Source organism: Nelusetta ayraudi, unplaced genomic scaffold, assembly GCF_046127955.1.
Source record: "Nelusetta ayraudi isolate G7.1 ecotype Tasmania unplaced genomic scaffold, CSIRO-AGI_Nayr_v1 ptg000011l, whole genome shotgun sequence".
Classification (NCBI taxonomy): Eukaryota; Metazoa; Chordata; class Actinopteri; order Tetraodontiformes; family Monacanthidae; genus Nelusetta; species Nelusetta ayraudi.
The window spans coordinates 13,959,659-13,983,992 of NW_027466061.1; the positions used below are offsets into that span (position 1 = coordinate 13,959,659).

Below are 24,334 nucleotides of genomic sequence, written 5' to 3' on the forward strand. Positions count from 1 at the left end.
ATCTCAGACCAGTTTGTTTTGTGAATTCGATCGATTATTGCTGCAGATAACACATGCAAAAACTTCATGCAGCCACTCACCACCCCCCATGCCCCGCCCGGAGGATCGACTCCACACACGCGCACACACACGCGTCGTGCGCGCTCACGTGCGAGGCGCGCCACCGTTCCTGCGGAATTCAGGAGGCAGTGGTCGAACTCCACAAAGACTCCCATCTAGAAAATAATGAACAACAAATTTGACGCGTGAGTAGCGTCAACTTTTTCGTTCTTGCTGTACGTCCGAAGATGCATGGTTTCTCTGTAGTGGCCGTCTCGGGGAAGGAAATTGCTAACCGTGTGTGTCTGTCTGTGTGTGGGGAAAAGAGGTGTGTCAGCTTTATTTGAGTGCTCCTGCACGCTGTCTTGCTGCTGGTGGGATCTCATACGAGGGGGGGGGGGGGGCATGCTCTTTCGTTTTTACGACAATTGGCAGTAAATGACAAAGGCTTTATTAAGTATGAAACGGGGACGTGCGGGACTTGCTTGCGTTAGCTTAGCCCGAGAGGAGCTTAGGCCTCAAATCCTCGGTGTGTGAGTGGTAAAATGGTGGGGGAACATGCGCGCAGTGTCGGCCCGAATTGGCCTGGCACACGGAAACTAGCTCGCTGTGCGTCTGAGGCTAGTATCGAAATGCAGCGGTGTATATCAAACACGCTGCTTATTTCTTAGTTAACCGTGTTAAAAGAAAAATAAACCATTGACCGTGTGTGGTAGGGTTTCCCAGTTCTTGGAAGAAATGCTTTAGAAGTTTTAAAGAAACGGTGCCGGTGAATTCAGTTTACAACCCACTGGTCTAGTTCATGTGTAACAACGTATGCAGTCCACACCATCAACTGTAAAATGAACGCTATTAACTACTAGCCAGTGGTAGTATTGATTAAAGAAACGAATATTTTTACATTAGCGAGAGCAAACCAAATTTAACCGGTTATTCTGGTAGAACTAAACGCTGCTGCCGTGATTTATTGCTCATCGATTTCCCCTAAATGATTTCTCAATAATCTATCTGCAGCTTCTTCGGCATTTTTATGTTCAGTGGTAGCAACCGCTTCTTACCGTGTCACTCACTGCCACCTTCAGCTTTTTCTTCACATGGTTGCTAATTCTGTTTAACAGACAGGAATGTACTGTTTCTTTGAAGTATTTTTCTTTAATATGTAAATAATCAACACTTTCTAAACAACAAAAAGAAGCAACACTATCCTGGGTTCTGGTAAATTCTGGTGTTCATCGTTTACAAACCGTTTATTTATTAACATTTAGAAAAATATGTTGCGTAATGACCCGAAAAGCATTTAAGGTGACATGAAATCAATAATTGACAACTGTTTTTTAAACAAATTGTTTTCATATATATCCAGTCTAAAAGATGATGACAGTGGAGACCACGACCAGGACCAAGGCTCACCGAAAGACAGTGAGAAGGAAAAAAACGAAGACGACGACAAAGAGCAGAATGTATCCAAGAGAAAGGCAAGCAGCGTTTTTCATAGCTTGTAGGAACAAAAGCAGCATTTACATCTCAATGAGCGTCCCCCAGACTGTTCACCCAATGCCTAAAAGTTGCCCTTGAATTTGAAGCTGACGCGTTCTCTCTTGTTTGCAGATGGTGGTTCCAGGGCCAGGTGAGCATCCACTTCAGTACAATTACACCTTCTGGTACTCAAGACGCACGCCGGGGAGACCAGCTAGCACACAGAGCTACGAACAGAATATTAAGCAGATTGGCAGCTTTGCCTCGGTATGTCCATACTCAGAAATTTGATCTTACGTTGTCACAACTCATCTCGTTCTCTCTCTCTTGATGCAACCTCATGTTGACTCTTATCACTCCTAAGGTGGAGCAGTTCTGGCGTTTTTACAGTCACATGATCCGCCCAGGTGACCTGACAGGTCATAGTGACTTCCACCTCTTCAAAGAGGGCATTAAACCCATGTGGGAGGTCGGTATTTGGTTTGTGAAATCAAAATCTGCGCTATTTTGAAAAGAAAGGACAGCTTCAGAACTTAAGTTCTTGTTGGGATTCAGGATGATGCCAATAAGATGGGGGGGAAATGGATCATCCGCCTAAGGAAAGGTCTGGCGTCCCGTTGTTGGGAGAACCTGATCCTGGCCATGCTTGGGGAGCAGTTCATGGTAGGAGAGGAGATCTGCGGGGCCGTGGTGTCCGTGCGCTTCCAGGTACAGCCCAGGAACTCAAGCACAAACATTCTTTATGTACTTTGCACATTTAAACCTCTATATTTTCTGTGTGCAGGAAGACATTATCTCCATCTGGAACAAAACCGCCAGTGACCAGGCGACCACTGCCCGTATCCGAGACACACTGCGCCGAGTCCTCAACCTTCCTCCCAACACCATCATGGAGTACAAGACTCATACAGACAGCATTAAGTATGTATGTCTCCCCATTTTTATATTTTCTCTCAAATCTCTTTTTTTCATTCAGAATAACAAATATTCACAATCTTTTGGCTTTTTTGGGGGAAATGGTCAAAAAGTTAAAGTTATTCCTACCTGTCAAACCATGTTACTTGTAAGTTCTCTTCATTTTGAACAATTTGCAGTTTTAAGGCCGAATTAAAAAGATTCAATAGGAGCTAATGATAAAAAAGTAGAAATCATATTTCCTCTATTGTTCTTTTTACTGGCCGTCAAAAGCTTTTTTTCACGCGTCCAGATTAGGGCTGCACAATATATCGTAAATTTATCGATATCGCAACATCAACATGTGCGATAGACATATCGTAAACACTGCGATAAGTAGTGCGTTCATCCATGCGCTAGATGTAAAGAAATGTATCCAATCAGATTGAGCCTTACTGCGTTAGATGCCCGCCTCCAAGTAACTGCTTTTGGTTGAGTTCGCCACAGCGAATGTAGTCACGTACGTGAGCAGTGAGCGCTACGTGCTAGTGACCTACAGAAATGGTATACGGAACTTTTCCGTCGAGCTAGATTTTATTTCACCCAAATAAAAAAAAAACTCAGGTGTCAGCTGTCCACCTCTGTGGGCTACCAATACTCACAGCTAGCACGGCTTTCTTCGGAGATTAGTAAATGAAGGCAGAATCCAGGTAACATTTAGATTTGGGCTGGCTGAGACAATTGGTTTCCCTCCGTGACCATATTTTTGTTTACTTTCAAATTATTTTACTGACTAAATTTTTATTTAAACAATACAGGTAGTGGGGGATGTTTCTGCTATCCATGTTTTTGAGTAGCATAAATATTTTATATTAAAATGCCCCGTTTAAGTGATCGAGAAATGTTTTGCTGAGCACCTAAGTTGGTTTAGTGTCAGTATAGCAGCTGCTGCCAGGTGCAGTTCTTGCAACAAAAACATCTTGTTGGAAAGGAACATTGGATATTGTTTTTTTCAGTGTCTGCATAGGCTACTCATTTTCTGCAGTCTATGTTACCAGCAAATCCAAAGCAGAAAGACATTAACACTGTATACTTTCGTATTTGGTTATATATCGCAAGTCATATCGTTATGGAAACACACAACAGCATTATTGCATATCGCATGTCCTAATATGGTGCAGCCCTAGTCCAGACATACTTAACCTCTCATATGATGTTTTTTTTTCTGAAGTTAAAAAACAGCAATGGTGAAGTATAACTCGTACCTTAACATAATACTTTTAGTTTTAACTCGTTTTATTGTTGATTTTTAAAAAAAGGCTTTATCAGAATACAGATGTTCCCTTTTCTTGAAAAGTGTTTTCTCTTATGTGCTACTGCAGCATTGTGTCTCCCACATTCAAAGTTGTGATAATGGTTGAACAATTGCTTCTTATGGTCATTTGCTGTCTCCTTTCTTTTTGTTTTCAGAGCATGGGAAGACTTCCATGGTCTGGTGAATGCTAGCGGCGGACGTTAGCTGCTCACACAAACAACCTCTGCCGGAGTAAGGCCCCGTCCTTCTTGAGTTGGTTGTGAGAGATTCTCTGACCCACTTTGCTAATGTGTTGATCTCTTTCTTTAGTGTGTGTAAATGAGGGAAAGACGTTAATGGATACCTCCATGTGGATCAGCACTGTGCTAATGCCAAGGCAGGAACGGAGGCCAGGAAGATGGTTCCTTCTGTGCGCCAAATTTGGAAGTGAACAGAACTCTGAACCAAGCCAAGAGATGTGAGCGTTATTTCCAATCGTCGGAGGAATATCAAGGCCTTAGTTCTTTCCTCAACTGTTACTTTTAAATGCAAGTTGTAACATCCACTTCACAGCAGCTTGCATCCAGAGAGAAGCTGTGACTGGTGCATGGTGACGTGTGTGTGTTCGCTGTAAATGAAACGTCCGTGACAAAATTCAGCAACAAAACAAATCTGATTCAGTAAGAATGTTTTTTATTACTCAACAAGTCCCACTCTGTCCAGATGAGCTTATTCATGTCTTTTATCGGGACTCAAACAGGGTTGGATTTCCTTTTATTACATTGCTGTATTTTGACTATAATTCATTGGGACGTTTCAATCTCCAGATGATAAAAACTATTGTGTACTAAACACATATATATATATATGTACATATGTATATATATATATATATATATATATATATATGTATATATATATATATATATATATATATATATATATATATATATATATATACATATATGTACATATGTACATATACATATACATATATATATATGTACATATATATATATGTACATATATATACAAAAATGTGTGTATATATATATATTTGTAAATACAGGCCGCTTTAAAGACCTCTAAACCGAATCAGCAGTGTTCTCCCCTTCCCGCTATGACCTGGAAGTTGTATCCCAAAGGATGAGGAGCATCTTATCCTGGGCAAAAGCTTGGATATTTGGCATGTACAGACCAGACTGCCATGCTGCCTAAATCACTGTGCCTGGCCTTGAGCCCGACCCGAACCAGTTCCTCCTGCTGTCTCATGTGTCTTCAGCCCTTCCTCGAAAGAATCTGAGGGACGGGCTTTGCTTTAACCTCCTCTACATCGATGTACAAAATGAATTCTGGAAACACTGACCTTCATTCCTTTTCCATTTTGTTGTTAAAAGAAATGACAGCGGGCCCGGGGTCAGGGTCTGTTACTATTTTTAGTATTTCCTCGAGAGGATTTTTCTTTGTTTGCGTTATGTTTTTAAAGAGCGCCTATAGTTTGTTGAAAAACTGTAATGCTGGGCAAGTCGGTACAGGTGTGTTTGCGTGTGCCACAAGTGAAGGTTCACACCTGATGGATTATAGCAATAAATGTCAAATATGCATCTGCTGCTAAAACTGGTTTGCTGTTGTTTTCTTCCGGTCAAGTTAATTAGCAACAGTTGGGCGGAGTTGGTTGTTTAACCGTTTATTGTCCATTTTCTCACCTCATTCCTTTCATTCCTTTTATTCATCAACTCATTTCAAAGAACATATGATTCTGGAAAGAAGCACATCAAATGGAGACATGATTAGACCTGCTCTCTTAACCTGTCATCGTGTGACAGCAATGGCAACATGCGGGCACTGTAGTGATTGTGTCTATGCATTTGTTTAGCTTAAGCCGAATCACCACGACAGGAAGATTTTTCTTGCCAACGTTATTGAGGTGCATTGACTTACCAACAGAAAAGTAGCTGCCAGCAGCAGCAGTTTAGTGTGTGGTTCCATGATAACGGGCACTGTAAGGATTCAGAAATGTCGCAAGGTATTTTATTTCATATTTCAGGGAGTGAATTCAGATAAATTTGTTATTTGGTCCTCATAAGAATAATAATATAGTTGATGTCAAGGCACACTCAAGGTCATCGCACAGTCTATTTCTAGACACATTTAAAGTGTATCGGGACAGAACCACAGCAGAGTTGAATTTGAAATTAAAATGGTTCCTAGTTAGATAGTTCAGCAAAAACTAAGGAGGTGTCAAAGTTCTGGAATTTGAACTTGATCCTGTATTGTGAAAGCCTTTGACTGTACCATGTGGATTAAGTTCTTTTCAACAAGTTCAAATGGGTATCAGGAATAATGATGGCATCAAGAATTATTAAACACATTCTTACTTTGTTTATGTTTGCCATCTTTGAGTAAGACTCACCAACTGGCATAGCCCAAGAGTGAAAGTACAGTTACATTACTTCATCTCGAAACTCACCTTCTAACCCAAAATATTCATGGTCCATGTTTTGCGCTTCGCTGAAACCAGGCCACCTCTTCCATATCGTGCCCACTTCCTCACCAATGTTGGAGACGACCTGATGCATAATGGAATACTGAATATAATATTGCATAATATGTGACCGGGACAACACCTGCTTCACGCTGGACTGTGACATCGCTACCTGGAACTGTTGGTTTGAGGAGCAGCGACACGGACAGCAGGAGCCCTGGATTCTGACAGTGGGCTCCCCTTCTGCGTCACACACTTCCAGGAGAGGGGTGAACATGCTCCACCTGAATGAACACACACACACACACACAGCATCTTGAAACCGCCTTGCATAACCACGGCGTATCAAAACAAACCATGCAGAATGCTGGACAGGACTTCACAGGCTGGTGCGGCCGAGGCCTTGATGCTTGGTTGGTCCCATTTTCAGCTGTCATGATTCTGCACGGCCAAAACCATTGGGAGCTTAGTGTCAGGAGAGGACAAACTGGGTCATGCTTTAATTGAGCACAACTGAGAATATTTATACCAAGCAGACCTCTGGTCAACTAAACCTCTGCCAGGTCACTCTTGAGTGGTGCATGACTTCACTGAGTTTTGCTTATGGGGAACTCAGTGTTTACAGTAGACATCAGCACGAGCGTTACTGCCATTAGCCAGCTGTCCAGTTAAGAAGGATGCCACATTCCTCCCCCCCTCTCTTGCCAGCGCTGCCCTGGCGGTGTTGTCTCTGAGTGAGGCAGCTGTTTCATACATTAGCTCTCCGAAGCCAGGAGGAACTTAACGACTGGTGGCTATTTATAGACAAGCCATGGATATCCAAAATGGGCCAGTGCTGAGACTGGCATGGAGAATGGCTCACGTGAAAAGATGTTCATTGGGAGAATTTAAATTGCTTCTGCAGAATTCTGATACAGCCAGTAAGAAAGCATACTTCCATGAAATGACAAATGACATGGACCTTGCTACCGACAGAACACAACAAGCGTTCATATGAAATCTTGCAGTTCCAATGTGTTTAACAAATTCCATCCACCCATCCCGCCATCTTCTATACCTGCTTCCTCCTGCACTCAAGGCGGGGGTCTGCCGGGGGCTATCCCCCCAGCTGTCATGAGATGAAAGCAGGGTTATGCCTTGGACAAGTCGCCAGTTCATTGCAGGGTCACACAGAAAGACAAACAGACATACACACACCTATGGACAATTTAGAGTTCCCAATTCGCCTCACATGCATGTTCTGTCGGAGGAAGCCAAAGGACCCTGACAGAACCTACACAAGACGAACATGCAAATTCAGCACAGCGCCAACCACTGCACCGCCATGTTGCCCTGAAACAAAGTCATTTAAAATAATTAGACTGTCCTACCTCTGGCGCACAGAGCCAATGAGACCTTTTGGCTGCGCATAGGCCCTCATCTCCATCAGGCAGCAACCCAGACAACAGGCGTCCATCCTCAGGGGTCTCTCAAAGTAAAAGACCTGTCGGCCCTGGCAGTCGAAGCCCTGCAGGGAACAGGCGCGAGCCGGGCCGCAACACTGTAGGCACATGCATGACGTCTCTGACGGGGTAGGAGGAGGAGGAAGAAGTGGAAGAGGATCAGGAAGAGGAGGAGGAGGGTTCAGGGACTGAGGCTGGGAGGGTTGTAGTCTTCATACAGGTTGAGGAAAAGATCAGTACCTTCTACGGCGACGACTAACTGTGAGTTGATGCCTCCTGTGGCGATGCTGTAGATCTTCCTGGGGACACACTGCGGGCCTGCATCGATAGCAGCGCACTGTTACACACAGACAAATTTGTCTCCCCCTGAAAAGACGAGAACTCTCTCTGACTCACCCTGCAGCTCTGATCTGGCCGTGATATGAATCTTTTCCACTGTCTCCAACACAGACATGAAGCAATATGTTGCTGCAGCTCCACACCGCTGGTCCCCCACCTCCCTCTTGCTGGCAGGCGACTGCAGGTTCTCGGTCCCCCTCATAGAGGCCGGACTTGGCAGATCATCTGCTCCCCAGTCGAGTGCGCGGCGGAGTTTGGACGTGGGTGAGTGGCCGCAGCACTCACAGGCCGGCCCACAGCGGTTCTTGAATGCTCTGAAGATCATCTGGATGTGCTTCTCGCGCTCCATCCGGTCAAAGGGGAGAGGCTGACTGGTCACCGCAGACATGGTGCTCGACTGAAGAGTTACATTCTGCATCTTAGAGCAAATTATTTGTCGGGCAAGTCGGGCGAGTCCTGCTCTGATTAAGACTTGAGAGGAGAAAATCACAGCAGAACATTAGATTTGTCCAAATTTAGAAATCTGGAAATTCTTGCGTGCTTTTTTTTAGTTCCCTATACAACGATTATGAATTGATGAGATGTATGTCTTTAAGAATCAACCCAATTCAGCATAACAGCTTGAGTTCAAACAGGGTGTGAGAAGACTGCCGATGCTTTAAGTAACACACTGATCAAATAATATTAAGTTTACGTGAGCAGAAAAAGCTGATAGAGACCAGATGTTTCTCACTCACCAGCCGTGAATATTCTGAGTGGATCCAGACTACAGCAGCCTTGAGTGTGACAGGAAAAGAGACGCAACAAACTCCTCACTTCAGAGTTGGCGTCACTCCTCCCTCAATCTGTTTCCATCCCAACCAGCCGGATCTGCCTTTTGTTGCCCGATAAAGGCATCGCTCAGCCATGTAATTAAAATCCTGCTTCCAGAGGTGACAGTGATGTTAGCTTTAGGGCTTAAGTAAGTTAAATGTGGCTCAAAAATGTGCCGGGAACATGTTTATGGTGTAAATCTGTCAAAAACAAACACACAACTGCTCATTTTGGTTTAAAGTCTTTATTGGTGTGAAAGAAATAAAGAAAGAATGCATTCATTTGTCTTGGTACATCTTGGTACAGCAGCACACATCAATATTAAGAATAAGACATCACCACTATCAACATTTGTTTATTTTTTTTAAGGTTAAGAACTGCATTTGTTAACAGAGACGGCTCAAGAAAGAAAGTGGCTTCTGTCAGCAAAGTTTAAAAAAACCCAAAACAAAAACATGAGTCTGCTGATACCTTGTGGTCCCAAAAAGATCACTGTGCTTTCACAACTGTGTTAATAGGAACACGAGGATCTGAACTCTCTCTCACATGAAGAGAACAGCAGGACCTTGTTATCCTGAGTTTATGAATCAAACAGGCAATTTTCCCCCCAGATTGTCAGTTGTAATTTTGAGAAACCTATTTGAATTAGACAACGCTCTTGGCCCCTGTAGTACACTGAATGCTGTTGTCATTTTAAAAATATCTCTGGCTCCAGTCTTCAGAGTCAAGTCATTTGAACCAGACTGTCTACTGTGTCTGAAACATTCGCACATCGAGGATCAAACTCAACAGCCTCACAGGTAGGAAGTCAATCCAAAGCAAGAACTCAGAACATTATTTTGCCACTCCAGCAGAGAGAGAAAGAGAGAGAATCTGTTTCTCAAATGTGACTACACTCACCCCCACATATTTATGGAAGGAATATCCACTTTTGGTCAAAATGCTGTCAGATTTTCACTCTCTGAGTTTATCTGGATATTTCCTACAAGAAAGAGTTGACCGGGCCAGAGTTCAGCCCAGGACATTTATTGGAGGTAGATAATTTTTGGAATCCCCGGGGAAAGGTGAGGAAGGAGGCTGGTTGAAATGACCCATCAGGAAGATCCCGACAGTACCGATAAAAAACACTGTTGCTATGACAAGAAAGCAGACCCTGTCTATGACACGGCCGACCAGGAACCACTCTTCGTTCTCCTGTGTTTGTGGAAATGAGAGATCACAGATTGACGTTGATGTAAAGAAGTGAAGACACGGCAAGCGGAGGTGTGATGGAGAGAGAGAGAAAAAGAACAAAACTCACATTCTGGAAGTTGTTCTGTTGTCTCGTAGTCTCTGCTATATGTTTGCAGGAGGCCACACACTTCCTCAGCTCAGGAGAGGCCCTGGCCAGGCCTGTGCTGAGCTGTTCAGCTGTTCCTCCCTCAAGTCCTTCATCTGTGGGGGAAAAAATAATGGAATCAGCAAAAGGGACAGTCTTACATCTGCACTCTTCTGAGGTAAGGAATAGAATAGTGATCCGTTTTGGTGAACATGTTCTCTATTCCACATAATTGTCCAAATCAAAAAAAGAGAATGGATTGACCTTTCCTTCAACCGTGGGCACCCACTGCATCCATGATATGACACTCCAGAACAATTAAGTGGTTAGAAGATGTCACCAAAGCCTCGACCCACAGTAAGTTGAGTGGCACATGGTGAAACCACTCTGAGCGATAAACCTCTTAGATCCTTACGCAGCTTTTCCAGTACGGACTTCATCAATCCGTTCCTTTCTTTGAGCTTGTCAAACATGAGCTCAGAGCGAGCTGTCTTCATCATGTATTCGTCCGCCTTGTTGATGAGGGTCATGGAGCTTCGGCGGCGACAGGGGACCAGGAATATGCCGTTCCGATTTGTGGCTGGAGTTTTCCCGTTCCCAGTCACTGAAAAGTTGTCAATGTTTGGGGTCCATGTCCGCATCTGCATCCTCAGCATGCGAGGCAGGATGTTTAGCAGGACCTGAGGAGGACACAGTGTCGGATCCAGACAAACACAAGAAAAATTACCTTCATTATTATAAACTTACCATTATGATAAACTTACAGAGAAAAAAAAGGTTTGGTTACCTTGCGGACTTTATCTGTCATGATGTGGGTGTTTGGGGTTCTCAGTGAGACATTTAGGACAATCACACTGTTCATCACCACTGCTGTGGTCACTGACATCACAAACATCAGATACCTGCAGTGAAAGGTTGCAGAATTACACCTCAACTCCCCTAGGCTGCCAATTTCAGGGCTACCACAGAGAAAAACTTACTTGCCAATCAGTGGCACTGCCTTCGACGTCTCTGGGACCTTCTTGGCGATAAGGAAGAGGAAAACAGTCTGGCCCAGAAGAGTGGCAATAGACATAGTGCACTTCTGGCCACCAGCTGCAGAAGGCAGAGAAAATTTCATTTAAACTGGGAAAATTTTTCTTGGGTTGTTGCAGTAACTTAATCCAGCTTGTTGCCGACAAGATACTTCACTTGTAACTGAAATTCAACAAGATGTGTAGATGTCTAAGAACAGGTATTGAGATCTGAGTGAGAACCTTTGGCAGGCAGGTAGAAGACGAGAAGGCAGAGTGAGGAGAAGAGCACGCAAGGAGTGATAATGTTGATGATGTAGAAGAGGGGCTTTCTCTGGATGACAAGGAAGAAAACCACCTCCTGGTGTTCCCGCTCATCCTGACTGTACTGAGCGTTTATCAGCTTCTTCGCTGGCCTGTGTTTGATGACCCACTCCCCATTTTCTGTCAATGGAGGACATTTTTACCAATCATGTTTATTCGGGACAATAAACTTAGAGAGGGTTATGGAGTTTTTGTTATGGGTATTCTGTACCAGTGAAAGCTTCTGGGTCGATATCCACCCACTCCAGCGTGTGGTTGTCTTCCACCTTGAGAACCATTTCAATCTCGTTGGCGCTATACGTCTGAGAGCTGAATGTAGAAATAAAACATGAAAACACATTGATCCATCTAGCTGTTGACAGCTCAGGGCTTTGCAAGAAGTGCTTAGAAGACACTCAAATTTTCCTTGAGCTCTTTTTTTTTAATCATGCTCTTTTCGTGCGTTTCTAGAGGACACAACTTTGCGCACTAAGAAGTCCATGTTCCTGCTGACAGCTAGACATTTCCTCCAACTGTGTTAGTGCTCACCGGAAGACCATGGTGCAGTTCTGCCAGTCAAAGGGAAAATAGTTGACGGTGATGGGACAGGCGCTCCGGTAGATGGCTGGAGGCAGCCAGTACACACAGCCGTCGGGAGACACCAGCGCATTGGAGTAAAGGGCCACCTCGAACTGTCCATCCACACTGGGAGCGACAACAGACAAACAAAGGTTTTCTGGTTTGGAGCTTAGACTAGTCAAATACCAGCAAAAAAAGTGGGGAGGTTTATATGTGAATACCATTCAATTATTACGTTTTTTTGGAGTTCAATAAATAGTCAAGGCTACTGCTTACTTGTTCTCCAATATGATGTCTGGCAGCCAAAGGGTCTTGGAGGGGATCCGGAGTTGTTTTGTGATGTTCCCATACCGGTTCGACCTGGGCGGCCGGTCCCATCTTAGCCTGTAGTCACACCATTGCTACGCCCACAAACACTTTGGGTTTAACAGTGTCTCACAAATGTATGGAAACTGATCACAGAGCAGCTTCGACAGAGGTGCCCGAGAGTACCAGTTCTATCCAGACGCTCGTCGTCAGGGCCTCCTTCTTTTCGTTCTGTGGGAACATGTTTCGACTCATGATTTTCTGGCCAAGACTGGCTCATTTAGCTCTGGTGAGATCTGCAGTTACCAGAGAGATGAGGTTGGTCAAGGTCATCTTGATGTCGACCTGAGTGATGTCGCCACTCCTCTCCATTGGTCGTACGTTCTTGTTGTAGCCCTTCATCAGATCCTTGAAGAGCTCCCCTTCCAGGTTTACTGCAGATGCTGGGAGTAAAAAAATAAAAACACTGTTTCATTTTATGTATACAAGGTGATTGAAATCAGCTGAGTTTTCATAAAATGTCAAAATAACTTTGTGATTCAACTTTCAAATGTTAGCTCGACATCTGAAAGGTAAAAATGAAAAAAAAGAAAGAAAATAATACCATGAGTTCCTTGTTGTCCTAGTGATCATGTAAAGCATAATGACGTCAAAGGACAGCGCTGTGTGTCTAAGAAGTGGAGGTAAACTATGCCACAAGAAGAATAGGCTGATAATTTTAGGTCTTACTCTGGCAATGAGCAATTTGGAACTGTGGGAGCGATGTAGATATTACTGTAGAGAACAGAAGCCATGATGACAGCTGCTTTGAGACAAAGACAGGTGATACCGAATGTCTCACACCACAATTAACTGCTGGAGTGCTAATCTTCCATCAAGCAAAAAGTTGTTACATTTTAAGATGCATTAGTCTAAAATGAGATTTGTTAGTAAATAAGAACAAGATATAAATAAAAAGTGAGTAAAACACAAAACATTTACCAAGCAGTATATCAAAAGCATATAAAATGAAAAAAATATAGAATAATAGAAAATATTACGTTTTTTTGTGTGTGCTTTTGGAAAATGTTGAAATATAATTCTCACTTTCTAGCACCAAAACACATTTGTAAAAACTGTGTGTTGTTTCAAAATATTACTCCAAACACATTTCTCACATTGAAATATGATAAGTGTGGGTTTAATGAACTGAAGTTAACGAGCGTGAGACATTGTTACCAAACACTTGAGGGTAATGAGCCTCGCTGACTTCTAAACTCATTTGTCCTAAATAAAAAAAAAGTGAAACTTTTAGTTGTGTTTAACAATAAGGTCCAATGAAAACACTGTAAAAAGGATGCATTTTATTAGTTTTGTAATATTCTCCTTTTTTGTTTTTATAAACCAAAGATCAGAAAAGAGGGCTAAGAGTTGGAATTTGTTTATCTGTTTGTTTTTTTAATTTACAAAACTAAGTGTTTAGTTAATAGACAGTGCACTGAGCAGGGGTCAAATTAGCTGCTGGGTGACTGTCCCAAAAAGCTCATGCTACCTGTATTTTGATCACGTGTTTACATCTAGTTTCTCCCCTCAGCATCCTCAGCAGCCAAAGAGTTGTGCTGCAGCCGCTGTACTAGTTTGTGGACGGCAGGTGAAAGAAGCTCGGAGAACTCCACCGGCCTCTGACATGTTAAAATAGTGTGCAGCTGAGTTGTGTCTAACTTTTGCTTCGTGTTAAACCCTTAGTGACACGACGGGACTTAACTACTGATTAACATGATCCTGAATGGTGATGTGTTAAGATTCACCCAGGACATTCTGTATTGAGTTGTCACATCATCTTCACTCGTTCAACGACTCGTCTTCCTTTCTGAGTCTGCTATTTCTCTCACAGCCCAACCGATCACTGGATGGAAACTGGTTAACCAAATAAACTCTAAAGACACTCAGGTCATGTGATCATCTATTCCCATGTATTTCTCTTGTTGTCCAGTTTATATTGTCATAGCTGCATGGATTAGACTTTTTCTTTTTATTATTATTATTATTATTATTATTATTTAACCTTTTCAACATTAAACATTAAACATAAGACATTTTCTGTCTGTCAGCTATGACTAAGGGACTAAAACGCGGTTGGATGCAACTCTTTAGCTTCATTCAAAATAATTAATCTTGGAAAAAACAGCAATACAAAACTTAAATATCAAATTTACTCAAAACACAAACTTAACCATACAAAGTTTAAGAGGGTAACACAACAGCAAGCAACTTCTGTCAAATGCTCTATGCTAATTACTAAGTATTCCTACCTGTGGCAGAAATCATACACACTCTTATGAGGAGCGACAGCGAGAGAGCCGGCCTGGAATCCATTGATGTGTACAAGCCGCTGCTCCGAGACAAATTCTGCAACCACTAATCTGATACACACTACATGGAGCTGCCGGCACTGCGCATGTGTGTGTGAGAGAGTGGGTATGTGTGGGTGTGCCTGTGTGTGTTTGACTGTTTGCTGTTTGTGTGTGTGTGTGTGTGTGTGTGTGTGTGTGTGTGTGTGTGTGTGTGTGTGTGTGTGTGTGTGTGCGTGTATTTCCATCAAAAGTCAGGGCTCACACAGTGATGGGAGAGTTGATGCTTACAGGAAGGGTTGTAGGGGGGAAGGGGGGGTGCTGTGGGGTGGAGGCCGATGATTGTTAGGGTTAAATCCCAGAGTTTATTTACAGCGCTGCATAGCCAGCTGTCGCAAATGTGCGTGCACACACACACACACACACACACGCACACACAAAGACACACACACACACACACACACACACACACACACACACACACACACACACACACACACACACACACACACAAAAGTATGGCTCTCTGTCATTTGTGAGGACTAAGATTGAATTCCATTTATTTTCCAGTCTTTTGGATTGTCAGTCCTTCAGCCTGAAGCTCTATGATAAAGTAGTGAGGAAAAGGGGTGATGGACAAACATCTCCTAATTTTTTGGGGTTTAAAATGTATTTTGGTTTTCATAAACCATAAATCACACCATGATTACAAGAAAGGAAGGAAAAGAAAGATAAAGCATATTTAGTCTTTAAAGTGAGCAGATGAAACAAGGAAATTAGACTTTTCCCTGTTGTATTGGTTCATGTAAAGCTGATTTCACACACACATCACTGTGACAGTGTGCAGTGCACCTGACTGGTGTCATCCATCACCATGGACAAAGTAATGTAAATTTAGATCGGCAGCCACCTATAATAAGCAATAATTTTTCCATTAGGTGCAAACTTGTCTGCAATAAAAGGATTACTGGCAGATAGATGTGTGTGGTGTGGTGTGTGTGTGTGTGTGTTTGTTGGCAGGAAAAAACAAACAAATGAAACGTCACTGGTTGGCATTCCTGCCACAAACAATAATTAAAGCTGCAAGCAGCGTTTAAGGGACTTAGCCTACTGACCCTGCTGACCCCCTCTGATGCCTGAAAAAAAGCATGTTTCGTCCATCAAATTTCCAAACATTTCAATCTTCCAAACATTTGGAATTTCCTTAAATTGACATCAACAGGAAGAAGCTAGCTCTCCTTTCCTAAAGTCAAATTGAGAGAGAGAGGCAAAAAAATAAAACTTCATCTCATCAGGACAGATCGCTCACGCTGTTAGAAGTCTGACTGTGGTGTGTAATGTTGTTTTTTCCATTCCCCACCAATAAATGTTTTTTTTTTTGTTTTTTTACTCCTCAGAGATGGCACCACAATAAGAGAGAATGAAAGGAGCAAAAAAAAAAATATTTTGAACATGTGAAAATTGCTTACTTCTGGCGTGTTGGAAGTCATAGGTCAGAGAGTATGAAATGTAGGGCTTAATGAGACGAACACATGTCCCATGCCTCTACCACCTATATAGTTGTAGGTAGCAAGATGACGAGGTCAAAATGAGGTTTTACATTACAATTTCAATGGAGGTCTCTGCCCTGGTGATGACCTGCTCTGTTCCAGAAAATAGTCTTATTGCTGAGGTCCCTAATAAATAAACTGACAGCAAATGGCAGTGTGTGCATGTGAGCAAGTGTGTTTGTTCAGCTGTTGCGCACATGCCTCTCTGAGCACATTGACTTGGCCACTCGGACTGAGACTCGATGAGCACGGCGAGCATGACAACAGTCAACACTTTGCCGTCACTTCCTTGAAACCGCAGTCTTTGCCCGAAACACTCTGACGCACAGCGACCTGCCCGGAGAGAATACACAGAGTTCTCCCCCTGTGTCAAGTTACAATCCCAGACTCCTCTCTCCTGGGCTGGGGTACTGGGAGGAGTTGGGACGGGCCGCTCATCCCACCACTCTGGGCAGAAAGCGTCAGCGCCGGGAAGCGTCCCCGTAAGGCTTGTTCGGGTTTTAGTGGGGTATGTGAGCGGCAAAATACCACAAGATTTGCAGTGAGACTGCAAGTCCATTTAAATGTCTCACATCCACACGTCACTCTGGTGTTAATCAGTGAAGACAACATGCCGTACCTGCTGCGTATACCAGTTTTATTCATATATAGATTTTCTTTACAAAAATACAAATGCTTTGCACTATACAAATAAATATGGCATGGAACAGGTAAGAATATGTATAATATTTACAGTCTGTGTGCTTCACAAGAGGCTCAACCTTTGCAAAAGACAACATGAATAACTTATCTTTTATACAGTTTAATAAGTTAGATGAGGCTAGACTTCCAGCCTGGTAGAAAAAAAGAAGAAAAAGCGAGATCCCAGGCACAACGTGGGCTTGTTTTCATCCCTACATTCATGGTTGTGTTTTAAGTCAGGCTCTCAGACTGCAAAGTTAAAAGGAAGGATGCCTTCACCAAGACGAGAGGAGATGCCTCCACATTCCCATGACGACAGGCTTCTGGGTTTTTTTCTCTTTTAAAAAAATAAACTGTCTGGGAGTCTTTGTCCTAATTTCAGTATTTTCCTGCTTCTTGCTTGCTTTTTGCAAGCATTAAGCCTTGAGTGCCTCTAGCGCCACCGACAGGACTCTTGGCACGCTGCGGTAGAATGACTCGTTTTCTAGGCCCACCAGGCTGTAGAAGGTCAAAGGTCGTCCCCCGACGACAGCTCTGACTCGCGCTTGGTAAAGTCCGCGCTCGTTCTTTGAGCTCAGATCAACCAGCACCTAATCAAAATGGAAATAAAGGAAGAGAAAATATAAGACATTACAGAAATAGTTTTGATGATAATGTTTTTCTTTTTACATCTGAGTATTTCCTTCACTTCCTGACCAAATAATTTACCTCCTGGAAGTTCATGCGTAGGTTTTTACTGGGGATGTTAAGGATCCAGCGGTAAGAGTCTCTGACCTGGGTGACTTGCTGTGACGACTCTCTCACTCCAGGACAAACTATAGGAGTAAAAAATGAAACAATCATTTGAGGATTTCAATTTGGCCAAAAGTTAAAAAATAAAATCCTGGAATAACTTTGTATCAATAAGTCACCAAGGCTTTATGAACAGGTTTCAGTGTGTGTTGCTTACTTTTCCCAGTGGCTCCAGGTATCTGCCTCTTGTGCAGGAGGCTCCTGTATTTCCTGTGGAGACTCCGTGTCTTTAAGGTGCGGACAGCTTGTCTGGGATCAGCTGTCGCCTCTGCTGTCAGCTGGCCGACAGGTGTTGCTGATGATTTCGAGTCTGTCCTGTCTGTATTTCCAACAAAAATAAAATCCTCTGAGTTGGGGGTCTGTCTTCTGTCTGCAGGAGCGCTGGAGGAGCTTTCACTCTGCGAGGCGTCTCCCGGCACGCTGTCCTCCTGAAATTTCTGAATTTCCTCCGTCAGCGCTGTGAAAAGTGACCATGGCTGTGGTGAGTCCTGGGTCGATGAGAGCTGGTGGGACTGGACCGGAGTTCCTGGGGAGGAGGCAGGAGACGGGGCTCCTCTGGGAGCTTCCTCCTGGAGGTTGATGGTGTCCAGGTGCAGGACAGGAGGAGCAGCTCTGGACTCCACTCTGGAGCGCAGAGTCGTAAGCACAGCTTCAAACTCCCCTTCTAGCTGATGCAGCGAGGAGTCTTCAGTCTGAACACACACACAGAAAGACAACTGTTAATTCCTGCTACATTCTCCAGCTGTGTTTTCTAATGAAAAACGGAAATTGAAGATCTTAAGATCATTTTTTTTACTTTTTAACATTCCATACTTTACAAACACCGTGCAGTGGAATAAAAACCTGCGTTAGAAAGCTGTTGTTACCTGTGAGAACAGTTTGTCCTCCTGCATTCTAGTGATTCCTGTGGAGGAGCGCTGTTCGTCCAGGTCGTCTGATATTTTCCTCAGGTATTTCTCCCACTCTTCCACTGAGGGTCCGACGTTATTGAATACGGCTGGAGGCACTGGGGCAGGACCTGGCTTGAATGGCTCCACAGCACCACCTAGCTGTTCTGCCAGCAAAAGAACCCCTGTGACAGCAACAACAACAAAACATTTCTTGATATACTCGGGGGAATAAAAACACTGCACGGCCACAGAGAAGAAAAATTATCATTTATTTTCTAAAATAATTAATAAATTATGTATTATATTACTAATCATGATAAAATCTTATGCATCAAGTCACAACATTGCGGTGCAAGTGATGTACCTTCAATCTGTGTGAAACCTCGGCTCAGCCTCAGATCCCTCCTCTCCCTGGTGTGGATGAAGGCCGTGCTGTAGATGTGCTCCACCAGCTGAGGCAAAGTCTGGGTGAAGAAGGTCAAGTCCACCTTGTCCCTGATGTAGTCTTCGGCCCTCTGGAGCAAGTCCAGCAGCGTCTGCAGGAACGAGCGCAGCTCTGCACGGAGAGAGAGCGAGTCAGGGGTGAGAAACCTCTGCACGGTGACACCACAGGGTCTGAGTTCGAGGCAAGCTGGGCTCTCGGGAACAAACACTCACGGCATTTCTTGAAGCGGTTGAGGCATTTATCTTCAGCCATTCTGCTGCAGGAGCTGGTGGACTGACCGGGCGGACACGTCAGCGTGTAGAAGCGACAGAGAGAGCTGAACTCTGCCCTCTGCTCCTCCTCGGTCATTTCTGTCGTCTTCAGGAGCTCAGGACACGTTGGCTCCCTACTTCCATGAGACTCTAAGAAAGAGACCAACATGGATTCTCACGCTACTCACACTTATTTGATCATACAACTTCCTGCCGTTTGCTGGAGACTCACTTTGTATCTCGGTCTGAATCCAGTCAGAGAAGGCAGACACCCGAGTATAGACGCCAGGCTTGCCCTTCTCCCCGCAGCCGTCTCCCCAGGACGTGATGCCGTGGAGTTGGAAGCGACCAGAGATGCGGTCCTGGTAGATCAGGGGGCCTCCTGAATCTCCCTGCACAGAGTTAAAAATCCCAACAGGTTTTTGAAAAACTGATCTTTAAATCAAATCTGTGCACCAGATTTTTTTTTTCTTTTTTTCCCGGTGATTCAAGGCATCAGCTACCTGACAGGAGTCTATTCCTCCAGTGAGATATCCTGCACACAGCATGGTGTTGGTGACCAGCTCCTTGCCGAGGGCGCTCTTACAGGTGCTCTGAGGCAACAGAGGAACCTTAGCTTCCATGACCACGTCAGCAGATGGACCGTCTGTGCCGAAGAAGCACATCTTGTCAATACAAAAGCTTTGTTATGTTAAATATAGCTTTAAAAAAAACTCTAAATTCATTCAAGTTCATCAAGATTCTTTCCGAACTCACCCTCAAAGAGGGAACCCCAGCCTGCAACCAGGCACGGACTACCAGTAGGGGGCTCTATGCCTGAGGGGAGACACACTGGAGTGACGTGGTTGGACAAGATCACTGGCGACGACAGCTCCACGAGGGCGATGTCATTGTTGAACGTCTTTGGGTTGAACTGCGAAAGACACATGAGAATGAAAGCGGATCCGCCTAATTCTTCTTTGTCACATTAAAAGGTTCGAGTGAAACTAAAACACAACATCGCTCCTAATCAGCAACAGCGCCGGATGGTTACCTTGGGGTGCGGTATGATGCGGTTGACTTTGAGAACCTGCTCGTCGGGATCGGCCTTGGTGATGTCGAACTCCCCGACCACAGCAGTCCAGTAGCTCTCACTGCGGCTGCTGCAGATGTCAGGGCGACATGTTAGAGCGAGAGACAAGAAAAAAACAAAAAGGAAAGGAAATGACCAACAACACTGACCCGGCGAAACAGTGAGCGGCGGTGACGACCCAGGAGCTTTCCACCAGGACCCCTCCGCACATCAGACCGCCGTCCAGCTGCAGGTTGACCAGCCAGGGCCAGCTGCCCGGCGGCGCAGGAGAGCCGCCCACGATCCTGAAGCGAGGCTGGGTGCTGTTCTGCACAGCGGACAGCCTCTGACCACACACTGCTGCTGGGACACGGACACACGGGGTCAAAGGAGGCAGGAAGGTTGCATTCAGTGAGGAATCCTCGCGAGGAAGTCGCCTCTCACCCTCGACGTGTGTCTGCGTCGCTGGCTCCAAGTTCTGCATGGTGTTGAGCAGGCTGCACTGCAGGACCCTGGCGCTGCAGCTCTCCCCCATGATCCGGATGCAGCTCTCCTTGTCCAGCTCGCCCACCGAGCAGCGGCGCTGGTAGTAAGCACAGGCCTGACTCAGAGCCCAGCTCCTCTCCGCCTCATCCTGAATCTTCTGGGCCTTGACGATGGCATCGCAGCTGGGCTCCGACAAGGCGGCGGCAGGAGATGCTGTGGGATTGGAGAAGAGACACGGAACAAGTTCAGACAGGAGGCTTCAGCTGAGGATGCCAGGACATTGCAAGCAGGGAGCGACGTGGAACATACAGCAGGAGCCGGTCAGCTGTCCGCAGTTCTGGAACAAACAGGACACGCAGCCGCGACAGCCGGCCTCGGCTCGGCTCCTGTCCGACGACGCTCGGTCCAGAGCGGACAGGGCACTGGACATGGCGGCCTCCAGAACCACAGTGCCGCGGTCAGAAAGAGCTGCAGGTGACCACAGGACAATTTGAGTTGAAAGTTTCGAGGCTAGGAGAGGAGAATGTGGTTTACTATCAAATTACTGGGATTGACTTGGTTTTAAGTAATGCATGATAACATAAAGATATGGTAAATGTGAACATCAATGGCAATTTTAGAAATCCGATCGATACAATTCAGTTTCTTTCGCAGGATGTAATGTGTTTTCTAAAGCAGGGAAAACTGGGTGAAAGGCAAAAAGCAGAGACTCACTCAGTGTGGGAACACTATGTGAGCGTTAGCATGAACCGAAGCCTTGTGATATGTGTGCATCCCCCGACCGACCCCCCCGACACCCTCCCGCCCCCTTTTATTTTTTGTTTCTTTCTCATGCTGCTCTCCGAGCTGATTGGCAACATGTTTGGGAAGCGAGCTCACGCTCAGCGCGCTGGTGAGTCCACCGCTGACACACATCAATTGGGCCGCCGACCCGACAGCCCCCCTCTGTGCCGCGCCACATCACAGGACGCGCCGTTGACAACAACAATGCTGATTGAAGTCTTAATTAGAAGGCCAGGGCCGAACTGGCAGAGGCTGATGGGCAAGGACAGGCGGCCAGGGCACGGGCTGGCAGCCCCGGGGTGCCTGGGACCCCGAGTCCCTTGTTCTGGACACTTCAATCACACACGGCCATCAGCAGCTCAGCTACACTAAGCACTTCAGTTCACTCTAGTGGGGAGTTTCCTCACTGTGGAGGGTTGTCAAGGGATGAAGAGAGCTTCACCTTATCAATACTGTCAGAAGTCTGCAAGATAAAGTGTTTTTAAATGATCCCAAACTCTGACTAAAGGAAGTTAGATGAAGATTGAATGTTCTATATTTCACTGCTGTTAGACTATTTCATAGTAATTTGGGCTGTGTGGTGTTGTAAAATACACTGTAGGCTGTTTAAAGTTTGGCCAAAGGCTAACAGTCAACATTGTTGTTAGGTAAACATAAAGACATAAAAAAAAAAAAAAGATCATGGAAACGTTTGTGTACAAAGCACTAAACAAGTTGTGTTCAGCACAATAAGTTGTTTTTTTCTCTGTCACAATAAAACACATCTACTCACAATGCTCTTGGCAAATCAATTCACATTGAGAATAAACACAAGTGAGCAAAAAGTGCAAACCTACCTTTGAGTGCACTCTGGGGCATCCTGTAGACCTCCCGGCCTGCCGGGGCTCCCAGCAAGCAGCCGAGTCCCGTGAGCAGCAGTGATATCAGCAGCAGCAGCATGGTGTCAGAACATCAGAGCCCCCCCCCCCTCCAGACCGACTCGGCGATGTCAACAACCGGACGGGCAGAAGACGAGCTGGGTGAGAGCGAAGCGGAAGTAGAGGCGCTGAAGACGAGCCTGGGCTCCCTGTCTGGTTGCAGCGGCTGCTTGTCTCCCTCCTCCCGGCTCTCTGGACTCTCCTACACGCTGCCGTGCAGGGCATCTGTCTGCAAGTTTGCTTGGTGGAACAATAGGTGCCTGGAGTGGTCCCGGGTATATATAGTGTCCCCAGGGGAACACCAGTCAGAGCTGGGGGAGAGGAGGGAGGGAGAGACAGAGGCAGAGGGGGGAGGAGGAGGGAGAGATGCGCCCAATGGCCAATACACAAACAGATGAATTCATTAAGACTATGACAGCAAATCGGGTGCAACTTGCCAAGGCTGGACATCACAAAGAGGTTTGGTTCTCTGAAAGGAGACGGGCAGAGGGAGGGAGAGAGAGGGAGGGGACCAAATGGGAAAAAGGAGGGGGCTGATTGGCTGGGCGGTGGGGGATGGGGAGGAGGTGGGGGGTAGGGGGGTGTCGTTTGAATTAATTAAAGAGCGAGAAAGTTATGCAGATAAGGATATGTGTTGATGTGACATGCGAGTGCAGGAATGCAGGAGACGCTGACAGGCGGCTGAACCGGAGAGCGGCGGTGATGGCGGTGGTGGCGAGCGAGAGACGGAGGATGAGAACGCAGCGAGGAGGAAAGTGTCTGCCATTCTGCTCGGCCCTCAAAGGCCACATTGTCCCCGCCGTCCCTCTGAGGTTGCCCGCATCAAAGCCATCGCTCGGCCGCCGCCTCCATTGATCACTTACAGTCTTTTATGCCCCCCATTAAAATGTTGTCAGTTCACATCACTTTTGTCTTTCTCTGCTGAACTCTGCTTTTGTTACATAAAGATACAGCGGGGGGAGAAAAGAAAGGAGAAAAGGAAGCGGTTTATTTTTAATGTCTGAAAAGAGAGTGTTATAGCGCAAAAGTGAAGCCGGCAAATTGACTCAATCAAAAAACAGGCGGAATGTGGCAAGTCATGATCCTGAACTGTTAAATCTGGACAGATTCAAAACCACTGTTAATGCTGTCATGGTTTAAAAAAAAAATGCTGGTAAACTAAGTAAGTATGCGTTGCTTGAAAGAAAAAGCATTAGGACACCATATGTTAATAACCTTCACCAAAATATGAATCAGAAGGGATACGTTCCACTTTTTAACTTTCCAAGCTTTTCATTAACATAAACACAGTCACACATTTCAGTTAGTGGGTCAAAAAAACTAAAAACTACTAGTAGTTTGACCCCCAATAGTGCAAATGCAGAATACAGACAATACAATGTCAAAGCATCCACATTCACAGGAGACAGAAAACTATCAGACTGACTTAAAGGTCCAGTGTGTAAAAATTTGGCTTGATTTATGATTTTTACATCATACAACATACGAGACATAAATACATTAATTAAATGTATACTCGCAGGGAAATAAAAGTAATTTGGTTTTTCTATCTTAGCACAGTTATCATACATATATATGTATATATATATATATATATATATGTATATATATATATATATATATATATATATATATATATATGTATATATATATATATGTATATATATATATATGTATATATATATATATATGTATAAGGACATTCATTGAGCAATAAGGGTCTTGCTGCTACTATTGCCAATTTATACAGAAGCACCGTATTTAAGGAAGTCTGCCAGACAGTGCCCTAAATACGAAACGCACTGTCAGGTGGGCTTCCTTAAATAATGGGCTTCCTCAAAAATGTTATACACTGGA

At 44.7% G+C, this 24,334-nt stretch overlaps 4 protein-coding genes across 5 annotated transcripts; 1 reads left to right on the top strand and 3 right to left on the bottom strand.

Moving 5' to 3' along the window:
* Positions 1-96: 96 nt before the first annotated feature.
* eif4e2 (eukaryotic translation initiation factor 4E family member 2) lies at positions 97-4,605 on the top strand. Of its 2 annotated transcripts, none has more exons than XM_076021242.1 (8): positions 97-245; positions 1,403-1,514; positions 1,648-1,782; positions 1,880-1,984; positions 2,071-2,223; positions 2,300-2,440; positions 3,880-3,955; positions 4,034-4,605. In XM_076021242.1, exons 1-7 carry the CDS (start codon positions 226-228, stop codon positions 3,913-3,915), a joined length of 702 nt encoding a protein of 233 aa, XP_075877357.1. In that variant the 5' UTR covers positions 97-225; the 3' UTR covers positions 3,916-3,955; positions 4,034-4,605. The 2 variants fall into 2 exon arrangements, with proteins under 2 accessions (XP_075877357.1, XP_075877356.1); XM_076021241.1 differs by having other exon boundaries at positions 2,300-2,436.
* A 683-nt stretch (positions 4,606-5,288) lies between these two features.
* LOC142885108 (phospholipid scramblase 3) lies at positions 5,289-8,406 on the bottom strand. Its single transcript, XM_076021244.1, has 7 exons — positions 8,027-8,406; positions 7,871-7,948; positions 7,559-7,751; positions 6,361-6,472; positions 6,174-6,273; positions 5,645-5,703; positions 5,289-5,462 (listed from the first exon to the last, which is right to left on the bottom strand). Exons 1-7 carry the CDS (start codon positions 8,385-8,387, stop codon positions 5,436-5,438), a joined length of 930 nt encoding a protein of 309 aa, XP_075877359.1. The 5' UTR covers positions 8,388-8,406; the 3' UTR covers positions 5,289-5,435.
* Positions 8,407-9,043: 637 nt separating this feature from the next.
* chrng (cholinergic receptor, nicotinic, gamma) lies at positions 9,044-14,781 on the bottom strand. The gene is made up of 12 exons (XM_076019739.1): positions 14,593-14,781; positions 12,608-12,744; positions 12,488-12,532; positions 12,272-12,396; positions 11,966-12,121; positions 11,649-11,746; positions 11,357-11,557; positions 11,081-11,195; positions 10,888-11,002; positions 10,516-10,780; positions 10,083-10,216; positions 9,044-9,976 (listed from the first exon to the last, which is right to left on the bottom strand). Exons 1-12 carry the CDS (start codon positions 14,654-14,656, stop codon positions 9,794-9,796), a joined length of 1,638 nt encoding a protein of 545 aa, XP_075875854.1. The 5' UTR covers positions 14,657-14,781; the 3' UTR covers positions 9,044-9,793.
* A 2,034-nt stretch (positions 14,782-16,815) lies between these two features.
* On the bottom strand, positions 16,816-23,681 carry prss56 (serine protease 56). The gene is made up of 14 exons (XM_076021230.1): positions 22,397-23,681; positions 21,087-21,245; positions 20,736-20,990; positions 20,462-20,651; positions 20,274-20,382; positions 19,997-20,153; positions 19,744-19,886; positions 19,473-19,632; positions 19,202-19,390; positions 18,909-19,100; positions 18,521-18,726; positions 17,812-18,346; positions 17,571-17,677; positions 16,816-17,452 (listed from the first exon to the last, which is right to left on the bottom strand). Exons 1-14 carry the CDS (start codon positions 22,497-22,499, stop codon positions 17,279-17,281), a joined length of 2,679 nt encoding a protein of 892 aa, XP_075877345.1. The 5' UTR covers positions 22,500-23,681; the 3' UTR covers positions 16,816-17,278.
* Between the last annotated feature and the right edge of the window lie 653 nt (positions 23,682-24,334).